Raw genomic sequence first — 25,722 nt, forward strand, 5'->3', positions numbered from 1 at the left:
GTCAAAAGTATTGACTGAAAATGACGTTGTCATGTCACAGAGTTTACAGTATTTGGACAGCTCGGACAGAGACTCCGGCTGTCATAAAATAACATCTTTCTTAACACTGTCTCTTAATCCATTGACAAGTAAGCTTACGAGAACTGTTTCTTCTAAGCCTTGTACATCAGTGGAAATTTTTAATGCTCTCGAGATATAATCATCGCACGATTCGTTTTCTATTTGTTTAAGAGCAATTAAATGATAATCTAATTCTTTAGTCTGAAAACGTTAAGCAAGCGCTTTGGTAAGTTCTTGATAATTAGATTTAATATCTTTGGTCAGATTATTGTAAAAATTATCTGCTCAGTCGGACAAGTAAAATGGAAGAACATTAGCATATTCACCTCTATCAATGTTACTCATGCTACAGAATTTCTGAAATTTTGCCAGAAACGCTGGTAAACTGTCATAGTCTCTACCTGTAAAGCATGCTAACTTAATTATGTTTGGCTTAAACATTGTACCTCTTGCGTCTGAAGCTTGCGTGGTTTGGTGTATTGATCGTGCCTCGTTCTGGAAGTGGTCCGGGGCGGAAGGCGTCTACCTGCGTAAGTTAATATTGTCACTATTAGCACTTCGCGATGGAAAATTATCACTATTAACACTAGGTGATGGGTTATTTAAGAAAACGTTAGGTCTCTGCAAAATAACACTGGAAATTGGATCCTGTAGTCGTTCGTCAGGGAGGCACTGAAAATTACCATATGGCGGTGGTACTGGGTCGTACCGGAAATTAGATAATGGCTCGATCAGCGGTTTCGGTGGGTCCTTCGTTAATGGCTGGGGGGTTATTTCTCGGGTTTCTTCGGCGTCTGATGTATCGGATTGTAATGGATGACTTTGAAATGGACTGTCATGTATTGTAACTCTTCCGATTGTTTTGATAGCATTTAATTGTTTATGAAAATTTGAACGTAATTGTTTTTTACGGCGTTTTTCACTTGCAACAAAATCTTCCGGAGTTTGTAAATAAGGTTTTGACTCACTTTTTGATGTGGATTGTGGAGTTTCTTGTTTTGGTGTTGTTGAAGATGGCGGTTGGATTGGTTGTTCTGGAATCGTCTGATGATTGAGGTTATGTTCGGTTGGGGATGTCGGCGGCGTCAATGGTAGTGGTTGAGTGGCTGACTGGCGAGAACGTAAATTGTAGTGAGACATCTTGAAACATTTCTGACGATTTTGTTGTTGAAAATGTTATTGCAAAGGAATCAAACTTTAAAAACCGTATTCTCCACTAGATATCGTACGCGCTTTATTATATATTTAAATGTTCATTGAGGTTTTTAATCATTTCCATTTAATATAAAAGGTAACGGGATCTTCATTTACGTACGATAAGTTATTTAGTTCTTATTAATTAATAGTTTCATTCATTCTTCGATCTATGGTTTTAATGAATATTGTTTCTGCCGCATTTCCGATTTCCATTAGCATTAAGTGCTATCGTTCTTTGACTTATGGAAATCGGCATTAAGCGCTAATATTCCTTGATCAATAATAGATGTAAATAATTAAAGAAGGCAATAATATATTAATTTATTAAAACAATATAAATATTTGCATGCACAAATATCATATATATATATATATATATATATATATATATATATATATATATATATATATATATATATACGTGCATATGTAACGATATTGATTCTTATTATATATTAATAAATCACACAGAATATTATTTAATTTTACTAACAGTTATCAGGCATTAACATTGTTTTATCAAATCATAAAATAAAGAAATTATTTATTTATGAGAAAACAGTACTATTAGTTTTACTAATATGATACTTATAAAATAGCAATTATCATAAATACACAGTATATATTTATTCGGATATTGTGCAGCCAAACAACCTTCTCAAATAATCTACATTGAATGTAACCGAAACAAATTAAAGTAGCAAACAATAATTTAAGTATGAATATATTTATTTGCAGCACACAATAATTTAGGTTTTAAAATAAATAAGTAATACCATCTCACCCGAAAGAATATCCAGAAAATACAGCGGAATCGCGCACAGCATTCTCTTAAATATTCTTTCGGTGGCAGCTTTTTGAAATTTGATCAGACTTTTCCAAATACGTTTCCCACGTGATCCCACGTGGTCTCACGTGGTACGTTGATTCACCTACTTTTTTATATTTGTTCAGGTCAAAACTGTTAACCTTTAGTCATGGAACTTTCTGGAAGTTTCTTCTGCTTACGTTTGTGTTCTTGATTTGGTAAACAATTTAGATTGGAATGTGCTACTCTTTCTCTTAGCTTACTTCTAATAGTACATCAATGTAGTTTCCAATATATAATAATTTTGTAGCTCAACTAGCACAAAAGTATACCTATGTAGTTTGTGATACTGGGGCTTAATGCGTGATATTTGATTGCACAATTTCTTAAGCATTTCTAACAATATGCAATAGTTATTTTAAACAATATACAATAGTTATTTTCAACAATATGCAATATTTTTTTTTTTTTTAGTTATTTGAAATTAATTAAAACTTTATTAATTAGGATTAATTAAAATAATTAAATAAGTTAAAATGAAAATTTAGATATTACAAATATTTCATAAGATTATGATTTTAATTGGATTACATTAACTTTATTTTGCGATTTTCTTTATAACATACTAATTGATTGTGCGTGTTTATGGGACTTTTCTCCGACATGCGATCGAAATGTGTTACAATATAGAAGATATATAGAATAACCGATCAATAAATAAAACAAATGCTAATAAACAAATGATGCCAAATGCAGGGTTTTGTTTTTCTTACATCCACAGATACTGGCGATGCCAACCCGGGAATGCAGGACAAAAGTGTGCTCTTTGGACATTAGCTCCTTGGTGGAAAGCGGCAAAAGCGTCGTACACGTTTGGTCTCAATGACTGTGGGATACGGACAATGTAGTTAACAACAAAGCAAGTCATCTCTTACTAAACATTATATTATCAAACTATTTTTTCCATAAGTCTCTTTAGAGGTGTTCAGATCCACAAAATAACAAAGCGACCGTAAGTACGTTTACATGCATCATAATCGTATAACGTAACTCGCGATTTATCATCTTAAATATATGCATAATTATTTCATTACGCCGTTACCAAGAACTTTAAACTAAATGTACCATATAAAGAAGACCACTGATTTTTTTTTGGAATATAGAGGATAACTTTCTCTTCGATGACGTTATGCAATAATACGTGTAAACAATTAATCGTAACAAAATATATATAAACCGTATTGGTCTTCAACCGATTTACAGCGTTGAAGTATTTTACTCTTTCAGCGTCGGTCATTACTCGTATTTCTTTTCTCACACGTGGTGCTGCAACCTGCCTCTTTGAGCGATGGCTGCGGTAGGGGGCGAAAGAATGAGCAAGTGTTTCATGGAAATAGGAAAGCTCACTTAACGATAAGCTAGGATTGTTTTCGGCGAATTTGTTAACATATGCCTGCATCACGTGCCAAAAAGCAAGCTCACCTGAAATGCAAACAGAAAATCTATATGGTAATCTTAAAGTTTATTTTCAATACAAGCGAGATTATTCAAATGCTGGGAGATGTATGTGTATCTTTTCATTGAAAATAGTTCTAGTTTATATTTTTAAATACTCCAATTTGATATCACACATATGTTCATGTATAATATTTTAGTTTTTATTAATTAAATTCCTACACGGAAACGAATATAAGCAATTAAAGGGTAACACAAAGATATCACTGTATACCTTTTGCATGTAAGGTACTATGTATAGTGATATATGGGCAAATAAGAAAAGTCATTTGATTACCATTTGCTTAAGTTCGGGCATTTCAATATTCCGAAAATATCTGAAACCTTATGATTATTACATTTTATTAAGTAGCGAATAAAGAACACAATTAATTATCCTTTTCAAAATGTGTTACTCTTTTTCTTTTTCAAAATACGCATAAACGATTCTATTTATGGTTATATTTGTGGCAATAAGGACCAGTTATTTGTCTCGGATGTTCGTTAATTCGTACATTTGAATTCGAATATTATTATACTATTTGTTCACCTCCCTACTTTCAACCAAACAAACGTGCGGTTCATGTCAATTATTTATTACTAAAGAGACATTCATTCTTCACTATTTAATTACCCTTAAACTTTGTACATTATCAATTTTTTGCGTTAATTAATTATAAACAGACAAACGTTAGTGCACTATAGGGCAAATTTATTCATAAACATGAGCACACTTGATGATATATAACTATTTTGACGTTAATAAAACTAGAACGTTAAACACAATCTTCTGTATTCAATTTCATAATATATTTTTTCTATTTCTCATGTATTAGTTGTCAATTACGATGTACATAAAATATATATAATGTTCAACATATCAAACGTGAAACAAATGCCCTTTCGAATTTGACAATTGCTCAAGTAAAGGAAACAACCATCCGCATACGAGATCCAATATAGACGGTAACGTTACTAAGTAGACACTAGTGAAGCGCCTATACATCGCTTAAGTAATACCAAAGCTTTCTGTTGCTCCTTAGACTTTATAAATGTTCATATAATTAACTTTTGAAACACGCGTTCATATAAATAGCAAATGCATTGTCGTTTTTTTCCACGACATTTAATACTTTAGACATAATTTTCAACTAAGACGTTCTCTTTCCATCCAGTGCATAAATCAAGTCAAGTCGGAAATATGTCGGGTTTTTGTTAGTCTATTTTTGCCACTTAGTCCAATCCACGACGATATTTTTCTGGTTTAATACAGACATATAATAGATGAATGCACCATAAACTAGAAAATCTTTCTCATTAACATACAGTAACAATAACTTAAGCTGGGCGAGTTACTGTGGTTAAACGTATACTCGACGTTACAGTTTGATTGATATTCGCATATTATAAAACATTCTCTCACCCCCGATGCACCTAAATGTGAAATAGCATGCGTCATCTCGCATGGTATTCATTAGTAATAAAAAAAGCTTGTTTGAATGCATATGCATATATATATATGTATTTATATATTTATTGAATTATTGATACGGACGCGTATACTTATCACTTGGCTTTTTCTGCTCACAAGTTAGAACTACTTTAAAGGGTCAGAAGACGGTAGTTACTGGAAATATTTGGTTACACAATAGAATGGTAACATACAGTCTAAACGATTTTGCACTCATTATATCGAATCATTGAACGCGAACTTCTTATAAAAATTAACCACAATAGTTATAAACCAAGGTGATCGAATGGTTCAATCTGATAATTACATAAAATAAGTTCATGGTTCATAAAAGAAATTCAACTCCATAGTATATGACATACCTGTAATAAATTTTGGCCCAGACTTGATTCCGGTCGACTTTGGAGCTACGTTTTTGCCAAACATTTATTTATCATCTCGTTTTTTTAAACGATCATTCATATTCATGATGCCGCTCGGTAAATCAGAATAGTATTACGTTACTGCTATACAGGATTCAACGCGAAAATGGATCAAATAAAGACGACAAAAACACATGCGAGAAAGCCTTATTCATAAGACATTTGTCGAGAATGTAACAATTATTTGTATGAGTTTCTAGTCGCTAAAGGCCTACCTTGTTTGGTAAAATACGAGATACATTTGAATATTACAAACCTGTTTGCTCCGTTAGGTCTCCGCATCCGTGACAGGTGTTTAAATAGAACTGCAAGTCATGCGGCAGTTACTTCAAAGCTTCCACAGAAGCTAAGGCCGTCCACACGTGAAATCCGAGTATCCATAGCGACAGCTTTACTCCTTCCGCCTGAAGATACAGCTGCAAAATAAAATCACATCATATTCAATGGCTAAATTATCAATTACTATATTCTTTTTACATTCAAAATGGTTAAATATGACATATATTCGCTTCACCAAGAAATGTCCATATCATCAATTAATTTCAAACTTAATCACATTAGTCAGTCAGTCGTGAACACACTATGTGTCGTATTCGTTTTTTAATATTCAGTTGTCTTAATTATTATCGATTTTAGTATTTAATGTCGAGCACCGAGCATATTTGATTAAGAGCTACATACAATTTTAACACATGCTGTTAATAAATTCCGTAGTGTTATTTATTAAATATAAGAAACATTTTATTTTTAAATATTTTGATCGAATAGATGTATTTATTTTCTAAACAAAGAATTTTTAAGATGCAATATATACACATCAGATTAATATAAACCGAAATAAAGCCAAATGATAACTTTGTGCAACTTTGAGTAATAATTATTAATTATATTAAATAAAAAATTAAGACAGAGTTTTTTAATATAAATTAGAACGCTACTTTTCTAAACAACATCACGACTTAGACTGAAGAATTGAGATCATTGGGCATGCTTAAAAACTGTTCTCACGTATGCGTCAGATTCTGATATATTATTCACTGCATTGTTATTAAGGGAAACATTTGACAGGTTACGCTAGACGTTATCAAACTTATTCATAAATATTCACGAGCGCTATACAATTTAATGTTTGCCGTCATTTAATATATCGCCTGTCATCATTTCACATTTAAACATTTAAGCACATTTTGATCAATTGTTCGGCCTAACAAAATGCAGTAGCTTTTTGTACTAATCAATTATTCGGTTGGAATCAAATCCAAAGCAGATTGAACTCACGCTCTGAACACCGCCTAAGAAACATATATCGTGAATGTTTTCTCATGCAAAGTTTTAAAGGGGCCTTTCCGCGTTTAGGTAAATTGACAATATTAAAAAAAAGTTGTTTCAGATTCGCAAAATTTTCGTTTTAGTTATGATATTTGTTAGAAAATACTTTAACCGAACATTTACCATGCTCTAAAATATCCACTTTAAGAATCCTTTGACGATTTTAAAACCTGAAAAATATAAAGCGTTGCAACGCGAAACGATTGAATACTTTGAAGAGTTCTGTTGTTGTCGTTATATGTTGTGATACTACGAGGATTGCTTATATAAAGTATAAAATACATATCTCATTTTATGAGCACGGATGGCCGAGTGGTCTAAGCGATAGACTTTTACTCCAGGACTCCAGGAGTCAATGATTCGAGCCAAGTTGAGGGTTACTTTTTTCTTTTTTTTTCTTAAATTGTATTTTTGTTTTGTTGCTATAGCTTTGTAGATCCAATATTTACATTTATCAATATTAAGCATTTAATGGCAAAATTCAATACATTCTAAAATCTGTGAAAAGGCCCCTTTAATCTATGAACTTTTGTGGTTGGTTATTAATTGCTATGTACAGCAGATTGTGAACGCTTGACCCTCATCACACTTTCTTTAAAGCCCCTGTGTTCTAAATGCGATTGACCGTATGCTCAAATGACATTAGTTGAAATTGAATACAATTTCATTATTTCTCCGCAATTTTTTATAATTTCATATTCGAAATTGTTTATGCAAAACAAAACTTACAATTAAGTACATGTTATTATTGTTTTTACTTCATAGTCATCACAGGCTACCGAGTATATAGACACTTTTTGAAGTATTGTTGTTTATTAAATTTGTACCCACGAGCACAAGATGGCCCACCGACATTGGAACCATATTATTTTTATTGAGAATTTTTTTTTTGAAATGTGATACATTAAATGAAAAAAAAAAGATTTAAAACATAAACAATAGGTATAACGAATATGTTTTATGATATAATTCAATTTGTACCTGAAAAAGCAGTTTATATATGATAATTATTTTAACAACAATTAGACAGGAATATTGTTTTGAATATGAAATGATTTTCATATGCAAGATATAATCAGTGGGTGGTGAAAAGGAAAAATATGAAGAATAATGTGCATGTTAATAGGGTTTTTATATACTATCCTTTTTTAACTTGTCATGTCAATGTATGAGAATCTTTTTTAATACTTTTAAATGCAGGTACATTTCTGGTAAAAAATAAATGCCTTTTTCAATCTGATAATAGTACTTAATAGAAAAAGATCATTTATCGACAAAGGCCGTTACTTCTTTCACATTGAGCACGAGAAGAAACGGGGACTCACGGTGCATGATTGGAATGTTTTATATCAATGTGCTGATGATGTTCTACATAGTTTTGCTACGGGGAAAAATGGATTTTTTTTTTTAAGTTATAGATTACTTTCTTTCTAATGACATTATAAAATTATACGTGTAATTAATCATTCGAACAATATAATATCAGTATTCATCCATTTCAGAGCGTTGAAGTAAATAATACTTTCGAGGTCGGTTATTTCTCGAATGTGTTCCCTCATACGCGATGTTGCAACCTGCCTCGTTGGGCGATCGCCAAGGAGGGGGAAAAAGAATGAGAATGTGTCACGGAAATCTCTTTTTTCAATAAGCTAGATAGTATGTCTCTGCAAATTATGTAACATATGCCTGGATCACGTGCCAAAAGCAATCTCGCAATCTGCAAACAGAAAAAAAACTTTATGATAATCTTAATCCTAAATTAAAATACAATTGAAATGCTGCGAAAAGTGCATGAATGTGATAATCTACCTTCTCTTTAAGTACTTGGTTATATTTTAAATGACACCCCAATGTAAAATCGACTCTAGAAAGCTACGTGTCATAGCGATATTTGTGGCAGTTAGGAACAGCAATTTCGCTAGTTTGTGCATTTTTATGAAAGGTTTAGAAATCAATTATTCAATTATAGTTGAAAAGTGAAAAACGCCTTTTCATGCAAACATTATTTCACTACATGTATTTGTTCCCATCCCTACTTTCAACGGAATGAATATGCTGTTCATGTCAGGCATTACACCGTAAAGAATCAGTCTGTACTATTTCGTTTCCAATTAAATTGGGTATCATATTATATTCTTGAAATAAGTATAAACATGCAAGTGTTAGCAAATTAAAATGCTATTTTTTTGCATTAATGTAAGTACGTACACATGAGTTATATGTAACCATGTGGATCATGTTTGTTAAAAAAAAACGTTTACATTCTTCATATGCTAATGTGCTGCTTCATGTGCATTTCTTTGCCATTATTTTGTAAATAAAATTGATTGTATATTCAACATAGCAAACGTGAATCCAATGCCATTTGGACTTCGATAAGTGTTTCAGTAAAGGAAATAAACATCAACATACGAGATACAATAAAGACGCTTACGTTCATTAGTCGAAAAAAGTGAAGCGCCTTTAGATTACTTAAGTAATATTAAATCTGTATAATTATTACTTTTTTGACGTTTAAGGGATGTTCATGTCATACTATCTACAAACGACTCTTCATATGAATAACACTTACTCAAAACAAGTCATAAGTCTGCCGTGTGCTTTACCAGTCAATATTGGCACTTCGTGCATACCGCGAGTAAAGTAAACTTGCAGGACGAATAATACACGTACGAACCTGACGAATCGTTTAAAGGCATATTTGACCTTCAACTTCTAGATATTACAATCATATTAGATATCTTAGGCGATACGCCGTCTTTTTATGGTGATCATTTGTTGAAGATAAAACCGCAATATTATTGACACATTTACAGTTCAGACAGGCTGATTTACGGCTGAATTAGACATTTGACCTCGAATTGTTATGACCTTTGAGGTAAGCATTAAAAAAAATTAGTTTCATTTTTTTCTACAAGATTTCAGATTATTTTAGAGACATTGTCTATTTTGGTACAGAAAACAACTAAAAAGTTATATGGCAACTTATGTTTATATTTATATTTTAGTGGAACATAGTAGAAGTGAGAAAAATATGTCAATTAAAAGGGTTAAAAGTGATAAGCCATATATGCATTAACATCTCGCTTTTTTAAAACCTATTTATTTAAGCTCGATTGCATAACAAGCCTAAGGCTTATATGAAACGCAGTGGGGATCGAACCCGTGACCTCCCGATCGCTAGGCGGACATCATCTCGCTTAAAATGCCCATATGTCAATACCATTCAAACGTTATATTAATTCCATACCTTAACAGTTTATTCATTCAGTAGAACATCATTTGTCATGTTCAGGAACCAGAAGAACTTTCAAATTTGACAAATCAGTTAGTAATAATGTTACTTTAAAGTAACATAAAAACTAAAAATATTGAATATTAAAAATAGATTTTTTTACAAGTTAGCTTTATATTTTTGAAATTGTGTACGAAATATTCTTTTGCGAAATAAGTCAGATATTTAATTCTGAAATCGAAAATGTCTGTACAGTCGAATTCGCCAGCATGTATATCATGCATGTACGATGTAAATCGAAATTTAGTTTGACGGATCATATTAATTTCCTGCAACGATATCTATTCATACGACACATGAGCACTAACTCCGATCCGTATAACAAGACGACTGCTTCTGTTATTTTAGGAAAATATGTACGAAATATCTTCGTCACAACCGGCTCGGGGCGCTAATTTGTCTTTGCTGCATTTTATGAAATTCGTCCTCAATGTATAATTTTTCTTGCCTATTTTGTGTTATTGTAACATGTTTTTATCAATCTATACAAATTTAACACATAAAAAATCGTATAATCTCACTTTAAGATTCGATAAGAAGTGTATTTCACGATAACGGCGCCGTATTAAAAAGATTGAGGACGTCCGACATACCAATAGCTTACCATGTACAGGTGAGCTAAAATGATTCTGAGAGTCTGGTGAGCCGCTCTTGTTCGATTACAGTGAGGGAAAGAATTGCACAGGAATAATACAATGATAATTGTTCAGCTATTAATGTCTCGAATCGTATATAAAGAAAACAATTTTATAATGTGTAAAGCCAGCTTGCTATATTTCGTATCTATCAACGAGCGATTTTCAACAAACTCGTGAAAGACGGTACTGGTCTAGCGGACAAACTGAAATTCACAATAAACGTGGTGTTGGAAACACAATCTTAAAACAGATATTAAATTTACAATCGAATATTCATATCATTGCCCATCTAGTTAATCATTAATAAAAATAATTATATAAAAATAAAGTTAAGGTATTCCCAGCGAGCTCACTAAACTTATTTGGACAGACAAACTCAATAGTCTGTTACTATGCAACCTGCTGCTAGGTTTCTTGTGAACACTGTGTTAGGGTTAATTTGAGGCCAGGTACGAAATGGTCCCGTAATTGGGAGTCCAAAGCCAGGTTCAAAGAACGCGTCGCTGAATAACACGGAGCTTGTGGGCGTAGTCATTTCACCGTCAAGGTGTGATGCCCAGTATGGAATCGTCACTTGGGGATCCTGCTGCCGAAGAAATGTTTCGAGTCTGAAATATAGGCAGAGCCCTAAACATTATTAGAGCCCGATAAACACCTATAATCAACTAATATTTCGTAAAATATTTCGAAAAATAAATTTAACACATACAAATCAGTGTTCCTTAAAGCAATTGCCAAAATTGGAAAGTTAAATGTGGTCTGGTAACATAGATTTAACGAGATGCAAAATGCTCGTCTTTATTTATTGTGAAGGAATATAATCCTTATTAATTTCCCGCGACGATATCCGAACATTAACGAGTGAACGCGAGATAGGCTTCGGACAGCGTTGGTAGCACGACGTAGTTCTCACCCGGAACACTGATTTTGTATGGGTTAACTTTATTTTACGATTTTTACGACATATTAATTGATTGTGAGTGTTTATTGGGCTTTACTCCGACATGCGATCGAAATGTGTTACAATATAGAAGATCTATAGAAGAACCGATCAATAAATAAAACGAATGCTAATAAACAAATGATGCCAAATGCAGGGTTTTGTTTTTCTTACATCCAAAGATACAGGCGATGCCAACCCGGGAATGCAGGACCAAAGTGTGCTCTTTGGACATTAGCTCCTTGGTGGAAAGCGGCCAATGCGTCGTACACGTTTGGTCTCAATGACTGTGGGATACGGACAATGTAGTTAACAAAAAAGCAAGTCATCTCTTACAGAACATTATATTATCAAACTATTTTTTGCGTAAGTCTCTTTAGAGGTGTTCAGATCCACAGAATAATTAAACGACCGTATGTACGTATACATGCATTATAATCGTATAACGTAAATCGCGATATATTATCTTAAATATATGCGTAATTATTTCATTACGCCGTTACCAAGCACTTAAAACTAAACGTACCATATAAAGAGGAACAATTTTTTTTTTAAATATAGAGGATTACTTTCTCTTCAATGACGTTATGCAATAATACGTGTAAACAATAAATTGTAGCAAAATATATATAAACCGTATCGGTCTTCAGCCGATTTAGAGCGTTGAAGTATCTAACTCTTTCAGCGTCGGTCATTACTCGTATTTCTTTTCTCACACGTGGTGCTGCAACCTGCCTCTTTTAGCGATGGCTGTGGTAGGGGGCGAAAGAATGAGCAAGTGTTTCATGGAAATAGGAAAGCTCACTTTCCGATAAGCTAGGATTGTTTTCGGCGAATTTGTTAACATATGCCTGCATCACGTGCCAAAAAGCAAGCTCACCTGAAATGCAAACAGAAAATCTATATGGTAATCTTAAATGTTATTTCCAATACAAGCGAGATTATTCAAATGCTGGGAGATGTATGTGTATCTTTTCATTGAAAATAGTACTAGTTTATATTTTTAAATACTCTAATTTGATATCGACACATATGATCATGTATACTATTTTAGTTTTTATAAATTAAATTCCTACACGGAAACAAATATAAGCAATTAAAGGGTAACACAAAGATATCACTGTATACCTTTTGCATGTTAGGTACTATGTATAGTAATATATGGGCAAATAGGAAAAGTCATTTGATTCCCATTTGCTTAAGTTCGGGCATTTCAATATTCCGAAAATATCTGAAACCGTATGATAATTACATTTTATTAAGTGGCGAATAAAGAACACAATTAATTATCCTTTTCAAAATGTGTTACTCTTTTTCTGTTTCAAAATATGCATAAACGATTCTATTTATGATTATACTTGTGGCCATAAGGAACAGTTATTTGTCTCGGACGTTCGTTAATTCGTACATTTGAATTCGAATATTATTATACTATTTGTTCACCTCCCTACTTTCAACCAAACAAACGTGCAGTTCATGTCAATTATTTATTACTAAGGAGACATTCATTATTCACTATTTAATTACCCTTAAACTGTGTACATTATCATTTTTTGCGTTAAATAATTATAAACAGACAAATGTTAGTGCACTATGGGGCAAATTTATTCATAAACGTGAGCACACTTGATGATATATAACTTTTTTGACGTTAATAAAATTAGAACGTTGAACACAATCTTCTGTATTCAATTTCATAATATATTTTTTCTATTTCTCATGTATTCGTTGTCGATTACGATGTACATAAAATATATATAATGTTCAACATAGCAAACGTGAAACAAATGCCATTTCGATTTTGACAATTGCTCAAGTAAAGGAAACAACCATCAGCATACGAGATCCAATATAGACGGTAACGTTAATAAGTAGACACTAGTTAAGTTCCTATACATCGCTAAAGTAATACCAAAGCTTTTTGTTGCTCCTTAGACTTTATAAATGTTCATATAATTAACTTTTGAAACACGCGTTCATATAAATAGCAAATGCATTGTCGTTTTTTTCCACGACATTTAATACTTTAGACCTAATTTTCAACTGAGACGTTCTCTTTCCATCCAGTGCATAAATCAAGTCATGTCGGAAATATATCGGGTTTTTGTTAGTCTATTTTTGCCACTTCGTCCAATCCAGGACGATATTTTTCTGGTTTAATACAGATATATAATAGATGAATGCACCATAAACTAGAAAATCTTTCTCATTAACATACAGTAACGATAACTTGAGCTGGGCGAGTTACTGTGGTTAAATGTGTACTCGACGCAACAGTTTGATTGATATTCGCAAATTATAAAACATTCTCTCTCCCCCGAAGCACTTAATATGAAATAGCATGCGTCATCTCGCATGGTCTTCATTAGTAATAAAAAAGCTTGTTTGAATGCATATGCATATATATATATATATATGTATATATATATATATATATATATATATATATATATATATATATATATATATATATATATATATATATATATATATATATATATATCTATATATATATATATATATATATATATATATATGTGTGTGTGTGTATTTATATATTTATTGAATTATTGATACGGACGCGTATACTTATCATCTGGCTTTTTTTGCTTACAAGTTAGAACTACTTTAAAGGTTCAGAAGACGGTAGTTACTGGAAATATTTTGTTACACAATAGAATGGTAACATACAGTCTAAACGATTTTGCACTCATTATATCGAATCGTTGAACGCGAACTTCTTTTAATAACTAACCACAATAGTTATAAACCAAGGTGAATGAATGGTTCAATCTAATAATTACATAAAATAAGTTCATGGTTCATAAAAGAAATTCAGCTCCATAGTATATGACATACCTGTAATAAATTTTGGCCCAGACTTGATTCCGGGTCGACTTTGGAGCTACGTTTTTGCCAAACATTTATTTATCATCTCGTTTTTTTAAACGATCATTCATATTCATGATGCCGCTCGGTAAATCAGAATAGTATTACGTTACAGCTATACAGGATTCAACGCGAAAATGGATCAAATAAAGACGACAAAAACACATGCGAGAAAGCCTTATTCATAAGACATTTGTCGAGAATTTAACAATTATTTGTATGAGTTTCTAGTCGCTAAAGGCCTACCTTGTTTGGTAAAATACGAGATACATTTGAATATTACAAACCTGTTTGCTCCGTTAGGTCTCCGCATCCGTGACAGGTGTTAAAATAGAACTGCAAGTCATGCGGCAGGTACTTCAAAGGTTCCACAGAAGCTAAGGCCGTCCACACGTGAAGTCCGAGTATCCATAGCGACAGCCTTACTCCTGCCGCCTGAAGATACAGCTGCAAAATAAAATCACATCATATTCAATGGCTAAATTATCAATTACTATATTCTTTTTACATTCAAAACGGTTAAATATGACATATATTCGCTTCACCAAGAAATGTCCATATCATCAATTAATTTCGAACTTAATCACATTAGTCAGTCAGTCGTGAACACACTATGTGTCGTATCCGTTTTTTAATATTCAGTTGTCTTAATTATTATCGTTTTTAGTATTTAATGTCGAGCACCGAGCATATTTGATTAAGAGCTACATACAATTTTAACACATGCTGTTAATAAATTCCATAGTGTTATTTGTTAAATATAAGAAACATTTTATTTTTAAATATTTTGATCGAATAGATGTATTTATTTTCTAAACAAACAATTTTTAAGATGCAATATATACGCATCAGATTAATTTAAACCGAAATAAAGCCAAATGATAACTTTGTGCAACTTTGAGTAATAATTATTAATTATATTAAATGAAAAATTAAGACAGAGTTTTTTAATATAAATTAGAACGCTACTTTTCTAAACAACATCACGACTTAGACTAAAGAATTGAGATCATTGGGCATGCTTAAAAACTGTTCTCACGTATGTCGTCAGATTTTGATATATTATTCACTGCATTGTTATTAAGGGAAACATTTGACAGGTTACGCTAGACGTTATCAATCTTATTCATAAATATTCACGAGCGCTATACAATTTAATGTTTGCTGTCATTTAATATATCGCTTGTCATCATTTCACATTTAAACATTTTAGCACATTTTGATCAATTGTTCGGCCTAACAAAATGCAGTAGATTTTTGTACTAATCAATTATTCGTTCAGAATCAAATCCAAAGCAGATTGAACTCACGCTCTGAACACCGCCTAAGAAACATATATCGTGAATGTTTTCTCATGCAAAGTTTTAAAGGGGCCTTTCCGCGTTTAGGTAAATTGACAATATTAAAAGTTGTTTGAGATTCGCAAATTTTCGTTTTAGTTATGATATTTGTTAGAAAATACTTTAACCGAACATTTACCATGCTCTAAAATATCCACTTTAAGAATCCTTTGACGATTTTAAAACCTGAAAAATATAAAGCGTTGCAACGCGAAACGATTGAATAATTTGAAGAGTTCTGTTGTTGTCGTTATATGTTGTGATACTACGAGGATTGCTTATATAAAGTATAAAATACAGATCTCATTTTATGAGCACGGATGGCCGAGTGGTCTAAGTGATAGACTTTTACTCCAGGACTCCAGGAGTCAATGATTCGAGCCAAGTTGAGGGTTACTTTTTTCTTTTTTTTTCTTAAATTGTATTTTTGTTTTGTTACTATAGCATTGTAGATCAAATGTTTACATTTATCAATATAAAGCATTTAATGGCAAAATTCAATACATTCTAAAATCTGTGAAAAGGCCCCTTTAATCTATGAACTTTTGTGGTTGGTTATTAATTGCTATGTACAGCAGATTGTGAACGCTTGACCCTCATCACACTTTCTTTAAAGCCCCTGTGTTTTAAATGCGATTGAGCGTATGCTCAAATGACATTAGTTGAAATTGAATACAATGACATTATTTCTCCGCAATTTTTTATAATTTTATATTCGAAATTGTTTATGCAAAACAAAACTTACAATTAAGTACATGTTATTATTGTTTTTACTTTATAGTCATCACAGGCTACCGAGTATATAGACACTTTTTGAAGTATTGTTGTTTATTAAATGTGTACCCACGAGCACAAGATGGCCCACCGACATTGGAACCATATTATTTTTATTGAGAAAAATATTTTTATTCAAAATTTTTTTTTTTTTGAAATGTGATACATTAAATGAAAAAAAAAAGATTTAAAACATGAACAATAGGTATAACGAATATGTTTTATGATATAATTCAATTTGTACCTGAAAAAGCAGTTTATATATGATAATTATTTTAACAACAATTAGACAGGAATATTGTTTTGAATATGAAATGATTTTCATATGCAAGATATAATCAGTGGGTGGTGAAAAGGCAAAATATGAAGAATAATGTGCATGTTAATAGGGTTTTAATATACTAGCCTTTTTTTAACTTGTCATGTCAATGTATGAGAATCTTTTTTAATACTTTTAAATGCAGGTACATTTCTGGTAAAAATTAAATGCCTTTTTCAATCTGATAATAGTACTTAATAGAAAAAAGATCATTTATCGACAAAGGCCGTTACTTCTTTCACATTGAGCACGAGAAGAAACGGGGACTCACGGTGCATGATTGGAATGTTTTATATCAATGTGCTGATGATGTTCTACATAGTTTTGCTACGGGGAAAAATGGATTTTTTTTTAAAGTTATAGATTACTTTCTTTCTAATGACATTATAAAATTATCCGTGTAATTAATCATTCAAAACAATATAATATAAGTCTTCATCCATTTCAGAGCGTTGAAGTATATAATACTTTCGAGGTCGGTTATTTCTCGAATGTGTTCCCTCATACGCGATGTTGCAACCTGCCTCGTTGGGCGATTGCCAAGGAGGGGGAAAAAGAATGAGAATGTGTCACGGAAATCTCTTTTTTCGATAAGCTAGATATTATGTCTCTGCAAATTATGTAACATATGCCTGGATCACGTGCCAAAAGCAATCTCGCATTCTGCAAACAGAAAAACCTTTATGATAATCTTAATCCTAAATTAAAATACAATTGAAATGCTGCGAAAAGTGCATGAATGTGATAATCTACCTTCTCTTTAAGTACTTGATTATATTTTAAATGACACCCCAATGTAAAATCGAACTCTAGAAAGCTACGCGTCATAGCGATATTTGTGGCAGTTAGGAACAGCAATTTCGCTAGTTTGTTCATTTTTATGAAAGGTTTAGAAATCAATTATTCAATTATAGTTGAAAAGTGAAAAACGCCTTTTCATGCAAACATTATTTCACTACATGTATTTGTTCTCATCCTTACTTTCAACGGAATGAATATGCTGTTCATGTCAAGCATTACACCGTAAAGAATCAGTCTGTACTATTTCGTTTCCAGTTAAATTGGGTATCATATTATATTCTTGAAATAAGTATAAACATGCAAGTGTTAGCAAATTAAAATGCTATTTTTTGCATTAATGTAAGTACGTACACATAAGTTATATGTAACCATGTGGATCATGTTTGTTAAAAAAACGTTTACATTCTTCATATGCTAATGTGCTGCTTCATGTGCATTTCTTTGCCATTATTTTGTAAATAAAATTGATTGTATATTCAACATAGCAAACGTGAATCCAATGCAATTTGGACTTCGATAAGTGTTTCCGTAAAGGAAATAAACATCAACATACGAGATCCAATAAAGACGCTTACGTCCATTAGTCGAAAAAAGTGAAGCGCCTTTAGATTGCTTAAGTAATATTAAATCTGTATAATTATTACTCTTTTGACGTTTAAGGGATGTTCATGTCATACTATCTACAAACGACTCTTCATATGAATAACACTTACTCAAAACAAGTCATAAGTCTGCCGTGTGCTTTACCAGTCAATTTTGGCACTTCGTGCATACCGCGGTAACATGTTATAACTATGCATATATATTTATATATAACTCGTTTAACATAAACATAATAGATATTGTGAAAGAGATCATGCCCGCAGTATTGTAAATGTTCGTTTATAAGTAATAAACCATGAAACCGATCTTTAAAAAAAATATATCAATAAAGCATAAAATTAGTATACATATAATATGACTATTGCAACGGATTATAACCTTAAAATGAGTGAAATAACACAATGGTCATATAATTACATAGCTTAAATCCGTTATTGCTCATAAGTAAATATCAGTTAAAATTGAAATCACATGTTCATAAAGCAAAACGAAATGGTCATAAGGAATGTTGCTTTATTTTATTGCCTTATTTAGCCTTTGACTCATAGGTTTGACCTTGACGTTTGAGATATCGGAACAGGTGTTACAATCGAAAATCGTCTCCTAATCGGAGTGATTGAGTGGCAAGTAAACTTGCAGGACGAATAATACACGTACGAACCTGACGAATCGTTTAAAGGCATATTTGACCTTCAACTTCTAGATATTACAATCATATTAGATATCTTAGGCGATACGCCGTCTTTTTATGGTGATCATTTGTTGAAAACCGCAATATTATTGACACATTTACAGTTCAGACAGGCTGATTTACGGCTGAATTAGACATTTGACCTCGAATTGTTATGACCTTTGAGGTAAGCATTAAAAAAAATTAGTCTCATTTTTTTCTTCAAGATTTCAGATAATTTTAAAGACATTGTCTATTTTGGTACAGAAAACAACTAAAAAAATTATATGGCAACTTATGTTTATATTTATATTTTAGTGGAACATAGAAGAAGTGAGAAAAATATGTCAATTAAAAGGGTTAAAAGTGATAAGCCATATATGCATTAACATCTCGCTTTTTTTTAAACCTATTTATTTAAGCTCGATTGCATAACAAGCTTAAGGCTTATTTGAAACGCTCTCGAATCTTTTTCCATGGTGTCTATGGGGGAGATATAAAGAACGCTCCCGCAGTGGGGATCGAACCCGTGACCTCCCGATCGCTAGGCGGACATCATCTCGCTTAAAATGCCCATATGTCAATACCCTTCAAACGTTATATTAATTCCATACCTTAACAGTTTATTCATTCAGTAGTACATCATTTGTCATGTTCAGGAACCAGAAGAACTTTCAAATTTGACAAATCAGTTAGTAATAATGTTACTTTAAAGTAACATAAACACTAAACATATTGAATATTAAAAAATTGATTTTTTTACAAGTTAGCTTTATATTTTTGAAATTGTGTACGAAATATTCTTTTGCGAAATAAGTAAGATATTTAATTCTGAAATCGAAAATGTCTGTACAGTCGAATTCGCCAGCATGTATATCATGCATGTACGATGTAAATCGAAATTTAGTTTGACGGATCATATTAATTTCCTGCAACGATATCTTTTCATACGACACATGAACACTAACTCCGATCCGTATAACAAGACGACTGCTTCTGTTATTTTAGGAAAATATGTACGAAATATCTTCGTCACAACCGGCTCGGGGCGCTAATTTGTCTTTGCTGCATTTTATGAAATTCGTCCTCAATGTATAATTGTTCTTGCCTATTTTGTGATATTGTAACATATTTTTATCAATACATAAAAATTTAACACATACAAAATCGTATAATCTCACTTTAAGATTCGATAAGAAGTGTATTTCACGATAACGGCGCCGTATTAAAAAGATTGAGGACGTCCGACATACCAATAGCTTACCATGTACAGGTGAGCTAAAATGATTCTGAGAGTCTGGTGAGCCGCTCTTGTTCGATTACATTGAGGGAAAGAATTGCACAGGAATAATACAATGATAATTGTTCAGCTATAAATGCCTCGAATCGTATTTAAAGAAAACAATTTTATAATGTGTAAAGCCAGCTTGCTACATTTCGTATCTATCAACGAGCGATTTTCAACAAACTCGTGAAAGACGGTACTGGTCTAGCGGAGAAACTGAAATTCACAATAAACGTGGTGTTGGAAACACAATCTTAAAACAGATATTAAATTTATAATCGAATATTCATATCATTGCCCATCTAGTTAATCATTAATAAAAATAATTATATAAAAATAAAGTTAAGGTATTCCCAGCGAGCTCACTAAACTTATTTGGACAGACAAACTCAATAGTCTGTTACTATGCAACCAAATCCAAATGGCTGTTTAGGGCAATATAAACGTAAGCCATCATTAGAAACATCAAAAAATCATAAAAATGAAGTTTTAATTATTCTTTATTTAAATGGAGGCGTAAGAGACAATATTTATATACTGAATTTGTTTCATTATTTAAACATATTTAGATATACTTTTTTATTAAGGAGCATGGTGTGGCTATAATGAGAACTGCTGGTCTCAAGACCCATGTAAAATCAAGGGGCAGGGGACGTGTTTGGACCCCAAATCCAGTGGTCCGTGTACTCGCAAAAGAAAATCAGAGGAACAAGATTGTTGTTCACGGAGGGACACGCGCCGTCGGTCGGGGTTTCCCAAATGCTTAGCAGAGCATCGCTATACGAGGCACTGTACATCGATGGTGATTCGGTTGACACTTTAAATGCGCCAGCAAAAACATGATTATGGGTTGTGTCAGGCTCGGATTTGCAGTATGGGCGACACACTCGACCGCATATATCGAACGCAGCAACCATTACGTCAGAACTAGCCAGCGTCGGCGTTTTGACCGCTATGACGCCGATCGATTCGGAAACTGCAAGTCGGTTGTCCGATATTACGTATTCCTCCGAATAGGCGTCGTGATTTAGCCCGTATGCAACAATCCTTATTTTTCCTGGAGCGTCCATATGGTCTCTGCAATACTCGTAACTTTTTTGTGTTCCGAATTGGGTCAGTTCAGGCTGCTTGTTAACCCCATTGACATGGCTACCGTAAGCAGAAAATTTTTGAAAATCGATGTAATCTGTAGGCCTTTTCGTAATAATTTTAACGGGTATATAAGACCACGAGTTGGTGTATGTGTTCCTTAAATCGTCTGGAGAAGCAAGCGACATTGAATTGACGTTGACATCGTGCAGAAACCAATTGCGATCACACACTTCGTAGTTTCTTTGAACAGCTTGACGTTTCTTTCTTCCAGCCGGAATAAGACCTGGTTGTGTGTCCACGTTGATACCAGCTGCCCTAACCTCCGCAGTACTTCTCGAAACGCATCGGTTTGTCGCAGTGTTGCAGCGAAGATATCGTGATCCTGCGCAGCCTGTTGCACACGAGGGCACCTGCTCGTACTGAACGAGTTGGAAAAAGTCGTCCGAGAAACCATCAATCTGGCGGAAAGAATTGAAAGGGCTACCTACTGTTGTAAATCCCGCCGTTAGGTTTGGATTGTGTGATGCCCGGATCCTTGGATCATTTGGATCCCACGGGTAATCGGTGGCTGTTGGAATACCCGCGGCTCTTTGGTTTAGACGAAAACGTTCCCAAATTTGATCGACAAATGCGTGATGGCTGAAGAATATGGGATCTCTGGCAGCTGCATTCAGATTATTCATTGTTCCGCCAATAAAGACATGCGCTCCACCATGCTGTAGCTCAAAATTACTGTCAGCTGGCGCGGTGGGAACCAGGATGTCTCTATTCCGACGTCGACGAAGAATGGCATTTATTCCGGCAACCGTGAACAGCTGGGTACCTGCTGCTAGGTTTCTTGTGAACACTGTGTTAGGGTTAATTTGAGGCCAGGTACGAAATGGTCCCGTAATTGGGAGTCCAAAGCCAGGTCCAAAAAACGCGTCGCTGAATAACACGGAGCTTGTGGGCGTAGTCATTTCACCGTCAAGGTGTGATGCCCAGTATGGAATCGTCACTTGGGGATCCTGCTGCCGAAGAAATGTTTCGAGTCTGAAATATAGGCAGAGCCCTAAAAATTATTAGAGCCCGATAAACACCTATAATCAACTAATATTTCGTAAAATATTTCGAAAAATATATTTAACACATACAAATCAGTGTTCCTTATAGCAATTGCCAAAATTGGAAAGTTAAATGTGGTCTGGTAACATAGATTTAACGAGATGCAAAATGCTCGTCTTTATTTATTGTGAAGGAATATATTCCTTATTAATTTCCCGCGACGATATCCGAACATTAACAGGTGAACGCGAGATAGGCTTCGGACAGCGTCGGAAGCACGACGTAGTTCTCACCAGGAACACTGATTTTGTATGGGTTAACTTTATTTTACGATTTTTACGACATATTAATTGATTGTGAGTGTTTATTGGGCTTTACTCCAATATGCGATCGAAATGTGTTACAATATAGAAGATCTTTAGAAGAACCGATCAATAAATATAACGAATGCTAATAAACAAATGATGCCAAATGCAGGGTTTTGTTTTTCTTACATCCAAAGATACAGGCGATGCCAACCCGGGAATGCAGGACCAAAGTGTGCTCTTTGGACATTAGCTCCTTGGTGGAAAGCGGCCAATGCGTCGTACACGTTTGGTCTCAATGACTGTGGGATACGGACAATGTAGTTAACAACAAAGCAAGTCATCTCTTACAGAACATTATATTATCAAACTATTTTTTGCGTAAGTCTCTTTAGAGGTGTTCAGATCCACAGAATAATTAAACGACCGTAAGTACGTATACATGTATTATAATCGTATAACGTAAATCGCGATATATTATCTTAAATATATGCGTAATTATTTCATTACGCCTTTACCAAGCACTTAAAACTAAACGTACCATTTAAAGAGGAACATTTTTTTTTTGAAATATAGAGGATTACTTTCTCTTCGATGACGTTATGAAATAATACGTGTAATCCATCAAATGTAACAATACCGTATTGGTCTTCAGCTGATTCAGGGCGTTGAAGTATCTAACTCTTTCAGCGTCGGTCATGGCTCGAATTTCCTTTCTCACACGTGGTGCTGCAACCTGCCTCTTTGAGCGATGGCTGCGGTAGGGGGCGAAAGAATGAGCAAGTGTTTCATGGAAATAGGAAAGCTCACTTTCCGATAAGCTAGGATTGTTTTCGGCGAATTTGTTAACATATGCCTGCATCACGTGCCAATAAGCAAGTTCACCTGAAATGCAAACAGAAAATCTATATGGTAATCTTAAATTTTATTTTCAATACAAGCGAGATTATTCAAATGCTGGGAGATGTATGTGTTGCTTTTTATTGAAAACAGTACTACCTAGTTTATATTTTTAAATACTCCAATTGTGAATCGACACATATGTTCATGTATAATATTTTAGGTTTTATTAATTAAATTCCTACACGAAAACGAATATAAGCAATTAAAGGGTAACACAAAGATATCACCGTATCCCTTTTTAAAAAGATGCATGTAAGGTACTATGTTTAGTGATATATGAGCAAATAGGAAAAGTCATTTTATTCACATTTGCGTAATTTCGGGCATTTCAATATTCCAAAAATATCTGAAACCTTATGATTATTACATTTTATTAAGTGGCGAATAAAGAACACAATTAATTATCCTTTTGAAAATTTATTACTCTTTTTCTTTTTCAAAATATGCATAAACGATACTATGTATCGTTATATTTGTAGCAATAGGGAACAGTTATTTGTCCCGGACGTTCGTTAGTTCGTACATTTGAATTCGAACATTATTTAACTATTTGTTCACCTCCCAACTTTCAACCAAACAAACGTGCGGTTCATGTCGATTATTTATTACTATTACTAAGGAGACTATTTATTACTAAGGAGACATTAATTATTCACTATTTAATTACCATTTGACTGTGTACATTATCAATTTTTTGCTAAAATTAATTATAAACAGACAAACGATGTAAGACATTTGTAAACGTAGGGGAAACGGGAGATACCCTGTACCAGCGACATCTCCTTAACCTGTCCCGGATACGGACTCGACACAATGACCCGGTTGCCGAGAACTTTTACACGAACGGCCACAACGTCGCGGACTTCCGGGTCATGGGACTCGAAAAAATAAATGGATCGGACGAGTACCGGAAGACCATCGAACAACTTTGGAAGCGTAAATTGAGGACGTTCAAACCATATGGACTTAACACAAAAGACTAATAAAAATGGCGCGCAATGTAACGTTCAATAATTTAACGTCACTTCCGCTAAACATGATATGCTTCAAAAATAAATGCCGCTGAAGAAGACCGAGAGGTCGAAAGCTACGGCAAATTTAATCAAAGAGTTTAACTTTATATAAACGGCTAAAAGCGAATTTATTATATGCAACAACGTGATGGCATATCCCGAAACGGAATATGTTGAATTTGCGCGACTGAAGAAAGTAACTGGAAAGATTTGTCGATATGAAAGCCATAAACAGTTCCTGCTTGATTGTATAAATTCAGAATTAGTTCCTACGGGGTTCGACATTAAATGGAAAATGGATCTTGAAACCAATAGTTATGAGGCCGCCAGCGTATCAGACATTTTACACAAAGCATCGCCTTCTCTGATGTCCGAAAGTGTCGCCTTCTGTGACCGTGTTCTGAAAGAAGCTCAACAACTGAAAATGGACTATGAAACTAAACTTTCATCGCTTATCAGTAAACCGCAATTTGACAAGAAACTTTGTGAACTTACAGACTTTTCATTAAAAATGAAAATTGATCTCATCAGAACTAAAAAACGAAAACTTAAATTACTTCGAACTCGGAAGATAAGTGCAGACGATCAGTGTCTTCTTTTGATTGAAAAAGATGGAAACTGCTTTTTCCTGTGTATTGCGGCAGGAATATTCGATGATCCCGAGAAACATGAACTTGTAAGAACTTCTGTAACTAATCACATGCTGGACAACGAATCCACTTACAAGAACTATATTGATGGTGATTATGGTGTACACATAAGCTGCATGAAACAAAGCGATGGCAACTCTCGCTTTTGGGCTACAGAGGCGGAAATATTAGCGGCTTCAACATTATACGACGTAGACATATACGTGAAACAAAACAGCAATGGGTGCTTGAGTTGGCTGCGATTTCCTGTCGAAAGAGAATCGCCATACGGAAGTTCATTTGTATGCGGCTTGAAAACCAGCATTTTGACTTTATTCGGCAGCATGAAAGACCTACGTCCGTGATTACAAAAGAAACAACACTCTCCTTGGAGGAAATGC

General features: G+C 33.5%; 1 protein-coding gene across 1 annotated transcript in view; it reads right to left on the reverse strand.

The window, feature by feature from the left end:
* LOC127834100 (uncharacterized) overlaps positions 1 to 25,722 on the reverse strand; it is a 117,055-nt gene that overhangs the window by 75,054 nt on the left and 16,279 nt on the right. Inside the window, exon 3 of the mRNA XM_052359747.1 lies at positions 23,417 to 23,661. Within this exon, the coding sequence (XP_052215707.1) occupies positions 23,417 to 23,661 (245 nt within the window). The remainder of the gene's footprint in view (positions 1 to 23,416; positions 23,662 to 25,722) is intronic.

The sequence above is a fragment of the Dreissena polymorpha genome, chromosome 1 (genome assembly GCF_020536995.1).
Source record: "Dreissena polymorpha isolate Duluth1 chromosome 1, UMN_Dpol_1.0, whole genome shotgun sequence".
Taxonomy (NCBI): Eukaryota; Metazoa; Mollusca; class Bivalvia; order Myida; family Dreissenidae; genus Dreissena; species Dreissena polymorpha.